This window comes from Triturus cristatus, chromosome 4_2, assembly GCF_964204655.1.
Source record: "Triturus cristatus chromosome 4_2, aTriCri1.1, whole genome shotgun sequence".
Classification (NCBI taxonomy): domain Eukaryota; kingdom Metazoa; phylum Chordata; class Amphibia; order Caudata; family Salamandridae; genus Triturus; species Triturus cristatus.
In genome coordinates, this window is record NC_140586.1 from 702,884,875 (window position 1) to 702,905,614 (window position 20,740).

General features: G+C 43.4%; 1 protein-coding gene across 1 annotated transcript in view; it reads left to right on the forward strand.

The window, feature by feature from the left end:
- The window catches only part of FAM151A (family with sequence similarity 151 member A), a 248,029-nt gene that overhangs the window by 83,054 nt on the left and 144,235 nt on the right, over positions 1-20,740 (forward strand). Inside the window, exon 2 of the mRNA XM_085600147.1 lies at positions 11,652-11,798. Coding sequence (XP_085456273.1) covers positions 11,652-11,798 — 147 coding nt within the window. The remainder of the gene's footprint in view (positions 1-11,651; positions 11,799-20,740) is intronic.

The following is a 20,740-nucleotide window of genomic DNA, read 5'->3' on the forward strand; positions in this document are numbered from 1 at the left end:
GCCGCCATTTTGTCTGTCGCAGTCTGAGGGGGTGAAAAAAAAAGGTGGAGAACGTGAAAAGGGGGCAGAGTGGACAGTTCCTGACCCCCTAGCCTTGGTCAGGGGGTCACAGAAGGACCCCCAAGGGAGAAAAAAAAATATATATAATTTTTTTAAATCGTGAGCGCACACCGCGCGCGCACGGCACGCACTGCGAACCGTGGGTGCTCGGTGCGCGAAGCGCACCGAGCGCCCATAGCGCGCGCACGGTGCTTGATGACATATGTGTCTTTATGAAAAATAAATATTTGTAATATATGTATAGCTAAAGATTAATGGAAGAAGACATGGGTAAATAAGTGTCTAAATACAGTGATGTAATATCTGACGTCATCAGCAGAGGATTGCGGTCGCGTGAGTTATAGTTGCCTGCACTAACTATAACGGGGGAATTTCATTGGTTGTTTACGAGTGAAATGTCCAGCTAACTATAACATGTGTGAAACCTATGGTTTTTTAAGTGAATTTGCAAGGTTTTTTAAATGCTAATTCGTAACTGTAACGTGTGTGAAACCTATGGTTTTTTCAGTGAATATATATATATATATATACATATATATAAAACAAATCTTAAACTTTTTAGAAATACTCAGTCACTGGATGATGTCATCAGTGATGTCATTTGAGATGTCATGAGTGATGTCACTGACTATGTCATGAGTGATGTAATATTTGACATCATCAGCAGTGCATTGCGGGAGTGCGAGTTATAGTTAGCTCAGCTAACTATAACGGCTGAATTTCTATGGTTTGGTAAGAGTGAAATGTCAGCCTAACTATAACTTCCCTGACACCTGCCTATATATGTTCAAACAAATTTATTTAAGCAAATGCATTTCGCCGTCCAGCCTTCCCCAGTGCTTATCAACTTGGCATGCAACATTCCGCATATTTAAATGCACTTTAGCATGATCTCATTGGAGAAACACTCAATCAGGGCCAATGACAAAGGACTAACTCAGTTTGGGGTCATAATACCTGTCTGCTTGGTGGCCATGTCAGCGTGTCTTTGATAGCTTGCAACACGACGGTAAACATTTCATTTTTGCCTTATATTGTTCTCAGTCTCTCATTGACAATGCCAAGCTGATGGATGCCGAAATGCATTTGCTTAAATACATTTTTTGAACATGTCCCGTGAGTGCTCCGCATTTTCTGCAGCTATGAAATCACGGCCCCCTGAAAGCCAGAGAAGCGCTCGCTGTGATCCAGCCTGGACGGCAGTGCAGAGTGAGTCGGAGGACCCATCCAGTATCCCGTTTCCAGGTGGTGAGTACCAGCAGCGTTCAGGGCTTATATCAGGTACAAGAAGAGGAGCATTGAGTTCCTTCTTAAAGTGTGTTAGCATTTACGCTTAGATTTGCTTGGCAGGGACTATATCTAGCATTGTATTCACACATCATGTCCAACGAAGCGCTGCGAGAGAGGGAAGCAGCTGCTGAAGCGCTTTTTGAGAACTTTCCCACAGTTCCTAATCAAACAAAGCGTGCAGACTTCAATGTTGGCGCTAGCAACGACAATTTCAAAACTAAACTCAAAACATTAGAAAAATTGATGCGAACAGAAATCAACAAATGGTGTGAGGCCAAGTCATTGCAAAAGTATCAAGATGCAGGACGCGTCCCACGCGGCTTAAGAATCATGTTGGCGCCGAGTTATGAAAATCCCAACCCTGACATGCTGAAGGAATGGGCGATCAGTAACTTGGATGCATCCATGCGACTAGTCATTATTCTCATCAAATATGCGGAAATCGACTGAGTGAAAACACAAAAAGAAATAGAACGGATCAACAAAGAACTTGACCAATTGGAACAAAAAGATGAGATTTCTAAGGGTAAAGAAGAAATGAATGCACGCCTCTAAAAGCACAAGGACACAATCAAAGCGCGAAAATTTTTCAAGTTTGTCCGTGACAAGCAAGACTGAAGGTGGCCAGATTTTCACATTTGCTCGAAAATACGACAACATAAGAAAACAGAGACTCAACAGACCAATTCAACAGGCACAAGTTCAACCTACTACAAATGTTGAGGGAGCAGAATCAACCTCAATGTCTGACTTGAGCTCACTAGCGGAGTCAGGCACTGACTCTGAAGATGGAAGGTGATGGCGTGGTAGAAACAAGGCCTGCGCATCTGACATGGATTTGGGGGATGAGATGAATTTTTTAGTCTTCGACCGAAGACAAACCCTGCGGCCGAGCCCACCAAAGAAACAAGGTGCCGAAGGAACCGTAGGCGGCGCGAGAGAAGGAAAGGCAGAAAAACCGAAACCAAACAACAGGAGGCGAGGAAACTGGAGGCGCAAGTAAGCCCAAACACCAAAACCATTGTCAACCTTAGCACCATCAATCTCACTGAGGCAGAAAAACAACTTCTCTCGCTGGGCCTCACATTCTGCCCCAAGAGCAGTTTTGACTACAGCAGCACATGCATCAATGTGTTTTAATTCATCAGAAAATTAAAACTTGGGAAATTCTTTAAATTGAAACAAGGTAACCGAACTGATCAGGAGATGGTATCTAGTAACGCACTAACTAATACTTCCCTTTCAGTCTCTGATATCGCCGTCATGCGCACAATAACTGAACTAGAAACTCCTGACGCCCCTATGAACACACAGCAACTTTGCCTAAATGAAGGAATCGCAATACAAACTAGAATACCGAGTCCTTTCAGGCCGCAGTCCACTTTCACGCCAATGATGCCAAAAGATGCCATTGATATATACAATGATGTGATTATTGATGAACTTAAAGCACTTCACCTCAAAACTGCAAGAAAATCTGCCAGACTGAGCAAACAAAACCTTAAATGTCACAGGCTAATGGCCAAACTTCAAAATGAAAATGAAGTGATCATCAACAAATCTGACAAAGGGGGAAACATAGTGTTCTGGCCAAGGCAGATGTATCTTGAAGAGGCCAACAGACACCTATTGGATAGAGACTGCTACAAAATTTCAAATCTTAAAGAGGTGGCGGGCACTAACAAAGAATTAAGGAAGCTCATGAATGATTACAGGGCGCAAAGACCTGTTTTGCCTTTCCTCTATTTCCTTCCCAAGGTACACAAAACCGAATTCCCGATCCCAGGTCGACCCATCATATCTGCCAGAAAAAGCATGTGTGAAAACATTTCAAAATATATTACTTTTTTTTACAAGACCTAGTCTCCAGCCAGCCTTCGTACATCAAGGATACAAGTGATTTTCTGTGTAAAATCAAAGACATTTCATGGAATAATGACTAACTTTTAATTTCACTTTAATATCACGTCCCTGAACACTAGCATTCACCACAGGAACGGGTTGGATGCCTGCAAATACTTCCTAGATAAGAAACCTATACATTGTCACAATCACAATGCCATGCTCCTCAAGCTTACTCATTGGTGCCTCACACACAACTTCTTCCTATTCAACAAAACGGTGTACCAACAGCTCAGGGGAGTAGCTATGTGTGCCTGTTTCTCTCCCAGCTACTCCTGTCTCCATGTTGGTTGGTGGGAGGAACAGGTCCTCAAGGGAGAACACACCAATGCTTGGCAGAACAATATCATCACCTGGCTAAGGTACATCGACGATGTATTTTTAATCTGGAAAGGCAGTACTGATAGTGCCAACATGTTCATCTCACAGATTAACAACAACACTTTGAATCTAGAATTCAATGCAAACATCAGCAAGACAGATCGAATTTCTAGATGTTATCTTATACATAGCCAGTAATATGATGCACTCCAAACTGCACAGAAAGCCAACGGCCAGCAATTCTGTATTGCACGCCTCAAGCTTCCACCCCAGGCATTTGATAGCCAGCATCCCCTATGGAGAAATGCTCAGAATACGGAGGATCTGTAGCTCACCTTTAGACCTGATGACAAGTCAAAAGGAGGTAGCTAATAGATTCAGAACAAGAGGATACTCCCCAGCTAATATAAACAAAGCCATTAAGAGAGCCAATGCACAACCTTGAGAGGCTCTCCTCATGGGGACCCACAGTCCGGGCTCAGAGAGTGATACTAATCTCTCCATTGAAGGGCAACATTCTAAAGCAGGCATCCTTGAACAAGAGAACAGCAGTACAACTTCAAGTGAGAATACACAGACAGTCAGCACCAGACTTATCATCACCCACAACACTGAAGTAAGGGCCATCAGATCAGTCATCAACAGAAATTGGGGTATCATCAGATCGGACCCAACTTTGGGCCCATTAGTTGCTCCTTACCCAGACATCACAACGGGCTAGATCCATGCATGACGCTCTCGTCAAAAGTAGCCCAGAAATCAAGACCACAGCCAACTGGTTATCTGACAAGGAAGGGTTCTTCAAATGTAAGAGCTGTAGGGCCTGCAAATTTGGCAAAAACATTACACAACTGGATTCCATCTTTAGACTGACACCCCTCATCATCAAACAACATCTTACGAGCAGAAAAGAATATGCCATTTACGTCCTGGAATGTGACTGTGGTCTTCGTTACATTGGAAGTACCAAGTTAGCTGTATACATGCATATCCTACAACACCTCAGAGCCATTGTTAATAGTGACCCCACATATCCGGTGGCGAGACACTTTAAGGAAATACATCATAATAACCTGGAACATCTGAGGTACTCTGTCATTGACTGCATACCCACACTCAGAAGGGGTGGTAACAGGGAAAAACTGCTAAGACAAATGGAAAGCAAATACATTTTGCAGTTCAACACCAAGGCACCTGCAGGCCTTAACACTAGTGAGGACCTATATCATTTTCTGTAATTGCACTGTATATGCTTTTTCCAGTTGTTCTGCTGTCCAGTTGTCACGCATTATAATTCTAAAAAACACTTAATAAAAAGCACCTTGTACAACAGTGACACCCAATCACTCGTGAAAAACATCAGAAAGGTATTAAAAAAAACAAAAGTGTGACACTATTAAGACCTCTTTCACCCTCAATGAAGTGCACCAACATGCAATGCCTGACATGGCTATATTTCTATTTAAACGCTGCCCCATGAAATACCTTGCTGACAAAACCCGCCCACATGTGAATAAAGGTCTCCATGGATGCCCTATGTATCACAGCTAGAAGGAAAACATAGTTCAATTATACACAATGTTCCATCAAAAGTACCCAAACGTCACACCCGATAGTCTTAACCATCCACGGTTTAAATGACTTGGGAACTATGGGGCATATGTATCAAGCCCTTTTCCCGTTCACAAACGGGCCGATTTTCAGAATCGGCCCCATTGCGAACGGGAAAAGGCCTTTTGGGATGTATCATCCCAAAAGGGCATCGCAAATTAGAGAATCGCAAAATTTGCGATTCTCTATTTTGCGATTGCATTTAAGGAATCACAAATTGCGATTCCTTAAATGAAATGTATGAAGCACAGAAAAAGTGCGATTTGTCTTTAAGGAATCCCAAATTACCACCAACTTCAAGTTGGTGGTAATTTGTGATTTCTTTGAAAAAAGCACTTTTTTGCATTTTTCAAAGTGCCATGTGGCGCACATACATGCCATAAGGGCATGTATGTGCGCCACATGTGCACACATACATATTTCAGGGGTGCAACAGGATGTCCTTTTGACACCCTGGCACTCTTGAAATTGCATTCTCAATTTGCCATTCTCTAATTGCAAATCGCAAATTGAGAATATCTTCCTATTCATTCCTATGGGCTTCCTAGCCCAAAGGAATGAATTGGAAGGTATTCCTTAATTGCGATTCACAATTTGCAAATCGCAATTAAGGAATGCCAAGGTATCGCAAAATATTTGCGAATTTTTTATTACATCCTGTTTTGCTATTCTCAAATAGCGATTCTCTAAAAATCGCTATTTGAGAATCGCAATACCGGTATTTGATACATATGCCCCTTAAATCTAAAAAATGTGACAGAAATCCATCAGCAAAAAGTCTTTCAGGACACTACAGACATGTATTGATAGGGATAGGCCCAAAGTCCCCAGCTTACTTACTAGTATCGCCGGTCTACCAGGTAGCACACAGCTGATCCCCATGCGCCGTACAACCGCAAAAGAAGACTGGATGTATTTGAATGTACAAACCCGGTCACGTGATTGCGATGCACAACAATCCACTCAGAATGTATACCCTGCATAGATTGTGCAGATCAACGTGTTTACCAGTGTTCACAGATACACTGTAATAAAAACAGTTACTTATTTAAACTGCTTAAGTCACAGAATATCGGACCCCAAGGAATCGCAATCAGGAATTCGAAAAGCCATCTGTGAGCCCAGTGTAAAATGCCTCGGCTATCTTAGTAGTGACATGGGTACCCACAAACTCCAAAGTCTGTACCATCAATCCAACACAGGGGAAGATCCCATTGTGTCCACATTCAACATCATAATTCCAGGAAACAACCATTGAATAGTTAACCAAGGGTAGTATAAGAAGATAACATGGTGATTCAGAGTTTGCATAGCATACGAGAACAATAAAAATCCTTAACCACATAAATCACTATACATAAACTTGAAAAAGAAAAATCACAACCAGGTCACAAAATCCAGCTAATAATGGGTTATAGTGTCACCAAAGTCTGCCTTTCTACATGTTGGTTCAAACCCCTATTCACAATGTTAGCCGTCCAAATTCATCTGTTTTCTTTGATCGTGAGCAAGCATGTTTATGTTTGCTATTTTTCACCACCTCAAAAACAAACTATTTCATCTCAGTTAGTGTATGTGACAAATTTGTATAATGGTCCATAAGTGGGGCATTTGACATAGCGAGTGAGTGATTGATGTTGGGTGATCTCTTTTCTCATTTCTTGAGTTGTTTTTCCAATTTTTCTTCTACACTTTCTAAAAGTGCCATTTTCAAACACTTTCTTTAAAAACCACCTTCACAGAAAGATTCGTTTTTAGGTCGAGCATCAGTGCTCATGCGCTGTTTGCAAGACCTGTTGTAATCACTTCACACGGAGTATAATCTCACCTTCTGCCGCCTTCTGCTTCAGTTGGTTAACTCCTCCGTTGCTTACATTTCCTGGCTCCTTTCAGGTGGGCTCCTGATACTTCACTTCAGTTTTTTTAGTATAGGAGCCCCAGCCAACTACAGTTTCCTTACACTGTATTTTTTATGCGTTCCTGTTGGGGACTACTTGTTTAAAATTGGTATTTGGGCGCCATGCATCATGTTTTAACATGTCGTCCCTCTCATGTTTTTTTGCACACACATAAAAGGCTCAGGTGCGCCGTGCTTCATATTTACACAGGCGCCTACTTTTATGTTTTTAGGTCTCGCTGAGCCAGCGCGCATGTGCTGCTCGGAGAGCATTTAGTATACGGGTTTTGAAAGTGCTGCCCACATGATTTTGCAGGCCTAAAGCTTAAGTGCACGAGAGCGTGCACGTGCACAGCTGCCATCTGGGTTTTTCTAATGGCTCCTTTGCTCGCACTCCCCCCTCCCTTCTCCCCCTCCCTTCTCGTCAGCTTTAATCAGGCTCCTTTGTTTGCATTACCCACTCCCTTCTTGTCAGCTTTATTGAGGCTCCTCTGCTTGCACTTCCCCCTCCCTTATCCCCCCCCGCCCTTCACGTCACCTCTGCTTGCATTAACGCCGCGCGCGCACCACTTGTTTCTCCTGTGCCCTTTCTGTCTGTGCCTCTCCCTGTACCTTACTCTTTCTCTCTTCCGTTGTCACCCACACTATCTCTTAACCTCTCTCTCTCTCCCGCACCGCTCTCATTGACCTACTCATGCTAGTCTCTATTGCTCTCAAACCACTAATGTGACTGCTGAGCATCAGCGAGACATGTCGGATTCCCACCAACAATGTCAAGGTAACACACAAACTGCGTTTACATCACATCATTATCAGACGTTTTTCTTGGAATCATCCGAGTTGCGGGTGGGTGGTTGATCTCTGGTGATTACAAGTTGAGACCTTTCGACTCAATTGTACACAGAGAGCTCATGATTCCCAGGTCCATACGCGAGTAGCCCTCTCAGTCCAAGTTTCAGCTTTGCACTCTGGAGCTTGTAACCCTGATTTTATAAAGTGCTAATCAGGACTACAAGTCCCAGAATGCAAACCATAAAAATAGACTGGATGGGTTACTTACGCATTAACTTTGGAAACGTGATATCTGGTGCTCCGCCTTCACTGTCTATTCCCGTTGCTTGCCATAGCGCCTAGGTTGGTTTGAAACGCTGCACAAAAGGCTGTCACAAAATAAAAATACCAATTGTCAAAATGTATCCCGCCGTCCATTTTACGATAGGCGCTCTCAAAACACAGATGGACCCCAAGTGTTAGTAAGCCTCCTTCTCTGGTGGAAAGGTCACGTTATGCAGATAGGCAGAAACATGGCAAGTTTGAAAACTGTACTGTGTGGCATGCAATTAATCTCCATTCATGCCCTGCTGTACCTGTCAGCAAACAAAGCGACGTCTTCAGCAGGGTCGGCTTTAGCACTGATAGCGCCCTGTGGACAATGTTTGTTGGCACCCCCACGGACGTCCTCACCATCACCCTTTACCAGTACCCCCTCAAGTCTCCATGACCACGGTCTCTCAGATGTATTTAGTTATATAGCGTAGGGTGTCAGAGCACTTTACATCACACACACATTACACAGCAACAATCAATCATATGTGTGTAAATCAGTGTATAGGAAATGTTACATAAGCCAGAAGACTACAAGGTGAGTCACATGTCATCTATACTGATAGACAGTATAGTTTAAAAGTGCTTGGTCTGGAGAAGCAGACTCAAAATTTAAAATATAACACCATTGTTGGGGGTTAAATTTAATAATAAGGACTTTTTTTTAAAGCAAAATGAGCCCTTTTTAAAGCATTAGAATAATGAAAACATCATAATGCTCTAATCTATACCTTGCAGTTTGCATGCAGCTCTTTGATGACAGTTATTAGCTCACTGTTCCATGTTAGAATTTTGACATCTACACTGCTAGTAACAAAAGGATCTCTCGGACAAATACACTGGCCTATTTAAACTATAAGCACTTTGTGATCTGCATGGTACACATTCTTTGCAGCAGGCATATTAACGCTCTGTGCTACCATAAAATAAATTAAAACTTCCACTAGACAAAACTCCTCCTCTCTCCAGGAAGAGCATTAATCACTGGAGTTATATTGACATTTTTATTGTTCTATGAAAATTGCCAGAGGCCAGCAATGCAGCAGCAGATGCTTTTAAAACCATAAAATACTTCCAAACACAGCGCCTCCTCGAAGAGTCAGCACCCGGTGCAGTGGCACCGGTCGCACCGCCCTAGAGCCGGCCCTGGTCTTCAGAGAGAGATCTGCGGCCTTCCACTTAGTGCAGTCAGCTAACAAGAGTATGATCTGAACTAAAGGAAGATGGCAGGCTCAGAAATGAGCTGTCTTTAGAGGTGTCCGCGTAAAAGAGGTGGAGAAAGAGAGCTGCTCATCAGAAGGTTCTAGGGCTGTTATTTGCAGTGCCACGATGACGGGGTAGGGTTCCAACGCAGCTGAAATGCGTCAGACGACTGATGCGAGGGGGGAAGAAGTGCTACAGGGAGCTCGCCACGGGCATTGCCATCAACAGTGCAGCAGGTGCAGTGGCACCGGGGCCTAAGGGTGTGAGGGGCCACTACACTCAGTGGCGGCTAGCTTCTATAACAAGCATTGGCATAGCCAATAGGTCTCGCCTTAGGGACCTATTAAGTGTTTAGTTATCCAGCACAATATCCTTGGTGCAACAACATCAACTATTGCATGGCTAAAAACATAAGGTCCCAAAAGCGAGACCTATTGGCTATGCCAATGCTTGTTTTTATTCACTGTCCAGAGAACTAGATCGGGCTGGTCTTCGCCAATCCTCGGCAGAACCAAATCGTGTTTTTTTTATAGATTAATATAGCGCAAAGTAGACCCAGGTGTATTGGGGCGCTTTACATGAGAACCAGTTGCAGAACACGCTGTTACATTTCTAGGCAGGAGAGCCTAGAGGCACCCACTGCCTTTCATACAGCGAAGCAGAGCCTCCTAGCCAGTAGCGGTCCGTAGAGGGAGTTCTGTGGGGCAGTGAGGCGGGGCAGGGGAATGTAAACAGCGGAATATGGATGAACAGAGGTAAGTACACATTTAAATAAATAAAACGAATTCCTTTGCGCGCGCTGCATCGCAAAATGCGATGCAGCGCGCGCAACGAAATTCGTTTAATTTATTTAAATGTGTACTTACCTCTGTTCATCCATATTCCGTTGTTTATATTCCCCCACCCTGCCCCTCCCCCGCCCCGCCTCACCGCCCCACGCAACTCCCTCCACGGACCGCTACTGCTCCTAGCGCTGCTCCCGTCACCATACAATCAAGGGCGGGCCAAGCCTGTGAGGCTCCAATCATCGGCCACGCCCTTAGATCTGCTGGACCTGGAAAGAACTGGTGTGAGCACTCCCCCATTCAATAATAAGTGGTGGGCCGGCAGCTCTCTGTGTTTTCAGAGCATCTGTTTCTGGCCAGGACAGACGTGGTGAAGAGCTTGCCACGGTTCAGAGAACCAGATCGGGCTGGGCTTCCCGAGTCCTCTGCACAACCAGCATTTCTTTTGTTTTTGTAGACCTTCACAGTAGCGGTCCGTAGAGGGAGTTCCGTGGGGCGGTGAGGCGGGGCGGGGGAGGGGCAGGGTGGGGGAATGTAAACAACGGAATATGGATGAACAGAGGTAAGTACACATTTAAATAAATAAAACGAATTCCTTTGCGCGCGCTGCATCGCAAAATGCGACACTTGTAAATGGCAAATAGTATAAAGTAGTAAAGTTACTCAAACATAGAAGAGTAACGTTATACGAGTATATTTACTCACAAGTAAGTTTATGTTTACCTTTGGGATTAAGCCCAAACATTTAGGGGGCTGATTCACAAAAGCAGTGCTACAGGATGTTCTCTTACACACCTTTTTGAATTGGACCCAAAACGTATAACACCCTATTAATCAACGTGCAAAGAGGGCACAGCCATTTCTATTTGTACTAATTGTATAGAAATGTGACCTAAATATTCTCATTTGATTCCTATTTTAGATGTTTTGGGCCCAATTCACAAAGATACTTATGAGCTCATAATAAAGTACTTTCGGAGGGCTCTTTTAGGTACTTTTGCATGCCTTTGTGAATCGGCTCGATAGATTATGACTCAGGGCCTGATTTAGATCATGGCAGATGAGTTACTCAGTTAAAACTGTGACAGATAACCTGTTTACTGAAGTATAAATGCTATAGGATATAATGTGATTTATATTTCGACGGACGGGATATCCGTCTCCATTGTCCGTCCACCAAGATCTAAATCAGGCCCTCAGTCTCTTCTGAACCTTTTCAGCACCAGAACTGTACAGCAAAGAACATGTCAGAGCTGAAACATGTTCTAACATGATTATAGATCACATATGTGGTGTATTTGAGCTATGAGTTATTATGTACCTCATCTCAGTACTGCAACCTTGATATAGCCCGGAACCTATTTTCAATGTTTTTAATCACACCGTCCAGATTTTCCATTGGTAACTAGCACCTTATTCTAATTAATAAAAAGAAGAGTATTGCTTTTTCATAGCTTTCTCCCTTTTGATTATTGCAGACTCCCCTGACAAAGTCTTTTTCAGCACCGATGGCGACCTGTTAGACTATCTATCCTACCACTATAACATTGCCAAAAAGGATGGCCTGCTCGTCACCTGGTACCATGCTGCAAACAACAAGAGTGAACTGGAAAAGGCCTTAAAGGGTAAGCTTACAGCAGTAGTTATAACTTTTCTTTTTACAAGTCCTTGGGGGGAGGTGTGGTGAGGTAAAGAGGGTATATATGTATGTTGTGAAGCATGATATATATGTAGTATTTCATAAATTTGACTTTGACTGAGTAGAACAAAAATACAGTTTTGAGTTTTGGTTCTGTCCACCTATTTGAATCTGAGTGATCAGTGCTTTTAACTGGACAATGTATAGCAATGGACATTTGATGGTGTATTGGTATACCCTTTAAGTTTGGACCTTCTTGTCATCTCCTGTCTATACTTGCTGCAGGAAGAATAATATCCCTTTTATGCCCTTCCCTCCACCAACATATACCCGAGGTTCAGACCAACGGTTGCTTCTGCAAATTCTTTATGAGATCTGTGACAAACAAGTGAATTTCATTTATTTATTACTTATGCGTATTTATAAAGCACGAACATTCACCCACAAATGGTCCATTTGAGCAGTAGCAAAGGGAGATCGACCAAGCATGCTCAAGTCACTTGTAATGTGAAGAGCCACATTTTCAGTTGCTTCCAAAGATGTACCCGCTGCAGCATTGTTTCCCCAACTTGGCATAAGAAGCTTAGGGACTGTAAACAGAGTGAGAGCCTGCACTCTCTGATGTTTGAGTGAAGAGTATTTGAAGATTTTCTTACTCCACAGCATTAGGTTTGTGTATAGTACGTTTGGTACAGGATGCAAGGAGACATGAATAGAATCAGCTGGTTGGCTGGGGGCCAGTGTAACTGGCGAATGAGGTTACTAATAAGGTCAAACATTTTACTAGTCTCTCAGCTGCACTCTGTATGTCCTGAGGTTTCTTAAGAAGTCAAGAGTAGACTGAGTTGTCAATGTCAAGACAGGACTGGGCAAAAGCATTGACTTCAATGACTTTCTCCACAAAGCACAAAAACAAAACACACGATGCAGAATATGAAGGTGAAATAAACAGGTTATGATGATTGAGGCCGTTAGCAATCCCAGATTCAGCTTTGAATACATTAAAATGTCCATGTTTCTCACTGCTTTGAATGGGGGTAGGCTGGGGCCCAGGGGCTGAGGCCAGGATCTGGAGTCCCAAGTACCTTACACATCCATCATCTGGAGGGAGAGGTCTGAAAGAAGTGACCAGTCCACCCAGACACCCTAATATGCACAGCCGTCATCTGAGATAGAGGTCTGACAGGACAGTCCATCACCACTCACTATGATGCTCAACCGTTATCTGACAGAGAGGTCTGGAAGAAGAGGCCAGTCCATGCACACACCCTACTACGCACACCAATCATCTGAGAGAGAGGTCTTAAAGGAGAAGACAGTCCATGCACACCCTACTTTTTTAAACACTTACACCCATTACCTGAACTCAGACTGTACAAAATTAGGTAGACAAGTAATATGGTACTACCCACCACTATGTAACCTATAAAACAAGCTAGCACACTTAATGGATGATGTGATCAGGAATGCAATCAGTTATGTCAATTGAGAGGTCATCAGTGATGTCATAGAACATGTTATGAGTGATGTCATGTGTGAGGTCATAAGCAGTAGTTGGCGGGGGTGCAAGTTATAGTTAGTGCTGCTAACTATAATTGGTGAATTTCTGTGATTTTTTTAGTTCAAAATGTTAATGTTTTCATTGACAAATTCACCTAACTATAATGTTACTTTAACCGTCGCGATCTGTATGGTCCAAAGCAGAGACCCAGTTCACTAGCTCAATTATGAAGGACTGTATGGGACTAGACCAGGTTAACAAAATCCCTTGGCTTCAGCATATAAAACACTCGTTGTGGGCTATGGGGCAGACAAAGGGAGACCTCTGGGTATACCCGGAGGATATCACTGGCTACTCTAGAAGGGATCTAAAGGAGCATGTTTTTAGGGGCTGTCAAGAGAAAAAGGCTCAGTTAGATCTTCACAAGGTGTCAGTGGGTCGTTACACGGCACTGAATGATTAGCTTGACTGCAAACTGTATCTTACACAAACCCACAATACTTATCATAGGTATCTTTTAGCTAATTTTCACCTTCTTATCTTTAATTGTATGACTACATTCCCAAGGAAAGGAGGGTGGGAAACCATTATCCGTAAATGCGCCTGTGATCACAGATAGGAGCAGTCAACCCAGCATACAGCACTTTTTTGTAGGTTCTACTCAACACTTAGAAAATTTAATCTCAAACCTCTCTTTTTAAAAAAAGAATTATCTACCATCATGAGGCTTTTAAGTATTTGTATGACCTAAATGGTGTGACAGGTTGTTACAGGGTTGCCATGTTCCTTTCCAAGGTGCTCCATATTAGTGACTCATTGAGTGGCTTAGAAAATTAAACTAATTTGCCCAAGAGCCCTGTGATTTTACCGCGCAATCTGGAGTTTGCTGCCCATAATGTATCATGATCTGCAACACGTTAAGTGTAATAGGTGTTTTATTAGATATATTTTGACAATTGTATATTTAAACTAGCTCTGGTATTTTTATGTAACTTTATTATTTTGGTGTTATACTGTGAAAAGGATGATTTTAAATGATGTTATTATGTATTGATGTGATGCTTTTATGGTTTATTTGACATGAACAGAATAAAGTTTGCATGATTATAATGTTTTTTCAGTGAATTTCTAAGGTTCTGTTTTAACAAAAATAGATCTTTTTGTCACACCTAACTATAACGTTACTTTAATCTTTGGTTTGCTCAGTGAACATATATATCACCATGCTAAATCTGCTTCCTGATGCTGTGGGGGTCTAGGGGACCAACAATGTCAATCCCCACCCTCTCAAAGGTGGGTATTGACAGATAATGCTATTAGGGGAGGCTTCGTCTTGATTCGTTTTACCTCTGGCTTGATAGGTGGCACAGCAGCGACAAAACTCCTTGACCTTTTTTAGACAGCTGAGGCCACTAGAAATGGACCAACCTTTCATATGTCTTGGCCTGCTCCAGATGTCCACCTAGTGGGATGTCGTGGGCCAGGCTAAGGAAGCACGCTGTGTTGTTGGAGGATCATCACTTTCCTTGCCTCACTATACAGGATTCCCTCCTCCCAGTCTACCTTATGGGTACCATTCAGAGGTTTAATATGGGCCCCAACAGCCCCCGCAGTGTGGAGAGGGGGCAAGTTCCAGGGGACCCCCACAGCCCAGTACTCTGCACAGAGAGCTCCTTAATGAGTCCAGAGGGAGGCCCTCCACATACCTTGCAGGGGGCTCCCTCAAGTTTTGTTACGCCAGTGGTAACATTGACATTTCCTTGTTCTTGCCTGATAGTCAACTGTCTCAGGCCTTCAAGAGTGGGACAAGTCTTTAGTCCCTGGCTCAAGTCCTCCCTGGAGGGACCTCCTGCTCCTTGGAGTTCTGTCAATTCTGACAAGTGTCCTAAGGAAGAAGCCTCTACGTCAGGCACTTTAGAGTTAGGCTCCTTCTGGGCGTTAGGGCTTTTAGAAGTCGGTTCACAAGCCTTCCTGCCCTTCCTCTTGGTACTAGGGCCCTGGTTCATTTTTTTAGGCCCTAGGATCCTTGATTTTCCCTCAAAACCTTTGGTCCTCTAGTGGAGACACACACTCATTTAGGAAGATCCTGCATTTATTCATGAGTCCTTCTCACGGTCATCCCAAGCAGAAACTCCAATTGAATGGCAGGGGACACAGTTACCTTCTTAGGGCTAGTAAACCATCCCCACTCAAAGTCTACCACAGGTAATGAATGAGACAATGTAACATTGCAAGAGTTGGCGATCCAATGCACATCTTCAGGGATTATTTGGTCTGGGGAAATCAGCTTGGCCATAGCCATGCTTATGCTGACACCTGTGTCCCCCAGAGCCTGTCCTTCAACCTCATTGAGTCTTGCCACTACCTGTACTTTTCTATATTTGGAGTCCAGTAGGCTAAGGGTTCAACTTCCTCCCCACGCAGGGAAACTAATGTGGCCTCTGTGTATACCCTTTGCAATTCCTAGGGGCAACTTCCATCCCCATCTTGACACAAGCAATGCCTTTGGAATGGACACCAGTGGGTGACATGGTGTTGCACACAGAATCTCCACTCATGTGCCCTGGCTGTTTGCACACCCCAGCCTTTGAAGGGTCAAAATGCTTTCCCAGGTACCATCTCCCCTTGGAATGGGATGTGGCTCTGCCCCCACCCTTTTCAGCAACTTTTGGGGACTCTTTGGAAGATCCTCTCTTTTTATCCTTTCCCCCTTCATTTCCTTGAAGGGGAATATGGCTCTCTATCTTGGGATCACCCCTATGGAACTTCTTAGGCACCCTAGTGCACACCCATTCATCAGTTATCTTACACTGGCTCGCTTGGACTAGCTAGCTTGGAATTCACCAGATGCTGGTGCAGCTTCACTGAGGAACAGTTAGTAAGCACGTGATCTTTGACCATTAAATTGTAGAGCTCTTCATACGTGTTCACTCTGTTACCCTTAATCCAGCCATCTAGTAACTTTACAAAAGCATACACAAAATCAATCCATGTCTGTGGTGCCCACTTGTGAGTGTTCATAAACTCTGTCTGTTTTGTTAAGGGGTTAGTTGAAAAACTCAATGAGTACCTCCTTCATGTGTGGATAATGGATACGATACAGCCTCCTCATCCTCAAGTGTCAAGAGCCTATTCCTCCACACTGTTGGGACCCGTTTCCATGATACGGACCCTCTGTATTGGGTACCCATCTTTCTCATCCTTAAAGCCCTCTTGTAAGATGCTACACATTTGCAATTTGTCAATGTAATCCCCCCTCAACATATCTAGAAACAATGCCTTTGGGCAACCTGAGATAGAAGGTACCCCCTCCAATTACCTCATTTTCATTATTACCACCATCTTCCTTGGGCTTTGTGCCCAGCTGGGCCCTTCTTTCTTCTAGGCCCAGCATTCTCTCCTCCAAGGCCAATTTCCTCTCTTCCTGCTCCAGGAGACTTATCTGGGCCCCAAGATTTTTAGGCCCCTGTTTGAAGTCGAGCTCTTATCACTGCCACAGGTGAAGGCCACCTTGAACTGATATTGGGGACCAGGCTGTTGTTGTACCTCTCAACCTCGATGACGTACCATCATCATCCTCATCCCCACTGTCAGAGATGATTTCACTTTCCATAAGTACTTGGGCTCTCCTGGCACCCCCCAAGCCTTGAGTGCCTTCTCCACGTCCTTCTTGGCAGAGATGCCCAAGCTGATTTTTCTGCTCATGCACAGCACCCTCATGTCATTGATCCTCAGTGTGGGCAAGGTGTAGCAGTCAATCTCAATGTTCTTCAAACTTATTGTAACTTCACAAACCTTTCCCAAACTTCTAAAAGTTAGTAAACTCCAGGAAAACTGTGCCTTTAAAGATCAGAACTTAGACATTGATTTGGTGGATTTTTTTATGGTTATTAACTTATGAATTGTCTGGTACAGCTAAACTCAGGTTCTGGATCCCACTACTAAGCACCAGTGTCAGGACCTGTGCTGTATTATATGGTGCAGTTGTGCGACCCCACCGTGTAATACACTCACAAAACCAATTTGGGTCAAGCCAGGCTCGTTTACTAAACCTCAGCTCAGCCCTGGGTAGTTGTGGCTTTGAGCAGTCAAGCTTAAACAAAGGAACAAGTGTAAACCATTTAGAAGTATCAAAACATTCAAATAAGAAAGTCACACAAAATTAAAAAAATCCAACTTCAATTCATAAAAATAAATGTTATTTTTATGATGTTTCAGCCACCAAAATGAACTAACTCTCCAGGAGGGTCCCAGAGATATAGATTTTCTATTAAATTAAAAATCAAAGCAAAATTTCAACAGCAATCGTAATAGCAAAGTTTGAGAAGTTTGAAAACGTTGTAAAACGTTCAAAGAGTTGTCTTCGGGTACTCCAGTCTGCGTTGGGCAACCAACTCCGCTAGGGGAAAAGTCACGCAAGCCACCTTAGAATTTAACTAAGTGGTCCTGATGCAAGGGATACAAGGTGTATCGACTTTGGCCACAGAGGTCAATGTCCCTCGAAGTCCTCTTTGGTCCAGCAAAAGTCTAGTTGCCATTGGACTACAGGTTTCAGTTACACCGAAACCAGTGGTTCCCTTTGGTGGAGGCTAGTGTCCATCTTGAGTGACTAAACTGCACTCCGATGACTCTCCCAGGTCCAGCAGACTTGGGGGCAACTTTTGAGATCTGAGTTTCCCATGCTGTATACTATTACTTGCTGCATAACCTAATTAAACCCCTCCAATTTGATTTACAACCCCTATTTTCTCAGCAAGACTGCCCTTTTCCAGTTGTCTAATTTGTGGTCAACATACTAGCTTATCCACTGTTTTCAATTTGGAATCACATTCAACGCCAATGATCAACAAAATATCTTACCACATTTGCCACACTTAAAATTACCGACACAGCCCTAAATAGGTTCCTGACTTTTCCTACTTTTTGACAGTTTCTTCTTTGCTGCTGGTAATAGCGAAAGGGAATTGGTAGTGGGTGGAGGGTAGAGATGTATTTTTAAAATTTGCCAAAGATGTATGAGTATGAAGATCCAGTCCTATAGATGGCTTTGCATGAGGGACTTGGACGAAATTCTTTGTCTGTTGGTATGTATGTACAGGCCTTTCAGGAGCACAATCCCAGCTAGAGAGCAACAGGGCACTTAACAAGGCTAGGCAGTGATTAATATGCAGTCCTTTTGTAATATACTAAGAGGCATATTTACGAGCCCCTTGTGCCACCAAAGTGTCAGAGCGTCACAAATAACAAAATCATATCTACAAGGCCATACAAAGCCACAATGCATTGCTCTGAATGACTTCATAGATATTGAGTAAAGCAAGGCAGTGTAAATCGCTGTGTTGCCTTACTCTGCACTCAGGAGGTGTGCCAGGGGCGTTGCAGTGGGAATTCTCATGCAACACCAATGGATTTGACACTCCCCAGATTTACAAGAGCATGTAAACCTGCGGAAGTGCCAAAACCTTATCCCTCCCGAGGTGAAGCGTAACAAGGAGAAATAACTTTATTTCTGCTAGTTTTTTCCTCTGTGTGCTGCATTCTGCAGCCCACAGAAAGAGAAAAATGTCTCTTAGGATTATTTCTGTGCAGAAAGGTGCCCCTTGCTGCAGAAAAACAAAACTGCCGCCAACACAGACACCCTTACACCATGGTGGAAGGGTGCCTGCATGTGGTAGGCTGCTGTAACGGCACCAGCGCAGGTGAAAAGGACAGGAATGTACAGTATTGCATAAATACGGTCCCTTTCAGCCCTTTCACTTTGGTATACGGTAGCGCAACAAGCTGACTTGCTGCGATGCTCTATGCGAAATCCCCATAAATTAGGTTCTAAAGATTTGTTTCAGAAAACAATCTGGAAACAAGGCAGGGAAACAAAACAATTCACAACAGCACCTCATGTTACAATCGCAGCTTGTTTTGTGTTGAAAAACGGTCCTAAAGCAACACAAAATAGTACTATACACAGTTTTTTTCTACTTTGCTTCCAGGGTGCGTTTCATAGGTGGTTTATGGGTATTTCTTTTCAATCACCCATGGAGGTTTAGCGCAAATCCCTATCTACTAACATTGGCAGAAAGGGATTTGCACCAAAAAATTATGCCTCCTAGAGGCAGGCATAATGTTGGAGAAAAGTTGTATTTTCTCAAAACTTTTCCAACTTTACATGTCTGCTCTATTGTACAGCACACATGCAAACATGTCAAAAAAGTAACCTATGTCTAAGCATACTCTTTTGTATTGGAATGGTACCCTGCGAGTAGGAAACCTATGGTAGACCATGCACAAATCTTTACACTATTGTGCAAGCTCATGTGTGTTTGTGAGTGGCCTAAAGCAGCCAAAGGTGCACAAGAAACAGGGCCGTCTCATAGTAGATATGGCACAGTTGGCTCCCTTTGACTCAACGCAGTGCAGCCACTTAGGTTGCTGCCCTGTTTTGTGTCAAATCTTAGTAAGTCTGTCCCACAGTTTGATGGAAGTTCATCCCCAAGAGCTCCATTTGGCTGTAATCGGCATTTGGGAATTTCCTTTCAGCAAACTTTTATCCAGAAACTTTAGGTTTGCTAACGTATTAGGTGTACTGACTTGAGGATGTGTATTACTTCTATAAAATTAGAGCCGATTGGGTGCCATCAATTTTTCAATTTCTTAATATGCAGAACTAGTGGCTTCCCGGCCCTGCCCATAACAGCTGTAAAGCTAAATGTATAACATCTCTTTTAAAAATGCCTCTCAGTGCAGGAATGTCTAATGTACTCAGATACAATTCTTGTTAAAGAAAGTCATGTTTTAATTTTTTTTTATGACATTTGTTGCATGAGCTAATTTCAAATAGATTCCATGTTCGGTCCTCTTAGAGCCGAGCCAGACGGCTTTCTTGGCCCTGGCTCTGGCTCGGCCCTCCCTGTTCCCATGTTATCTGCCCACCTCTGCCCGAGCAGGCGAAGCGTTTTGAGTGTGAGGCTGTTTTCCCGATCACTATTGTTTCCCTGTCCCAGAGTTGTATTGTGCCCCTCGGGCAAATCTTCATAAGAATTTCTCCTCGTGTTCATTTCATTGTAGAGAGAAGAGTTTGTATTATTCACGTGATATTGTGCAAACACTCATTTCTTGTATTCAAACCCAATTATCCCTCCTGGCTGCTTTCACCATTCTCGCATTATTGAAATCTAATATCCCGGGGCACACCCGGGCTTGCATTTCTTCTCGGAAGCTTTTTGTGAGGGCCTGTATGTACCCTGAGTGTTGGTCTTTTTAGAGTGTGCGGCTATAATCGCCTGCGCCCCCCTCCCACCTCCATTGTGTGGAGGAAAACATTGTTTTCTAGCGTGAGAAATACAGCCAAGTCTATTTCTGGAAGATGCTGATTATGTTTCTGTTTACGTAATCGCAACAGCGAAATAGTGCCTGAGGAAAAAGAGGCCGCT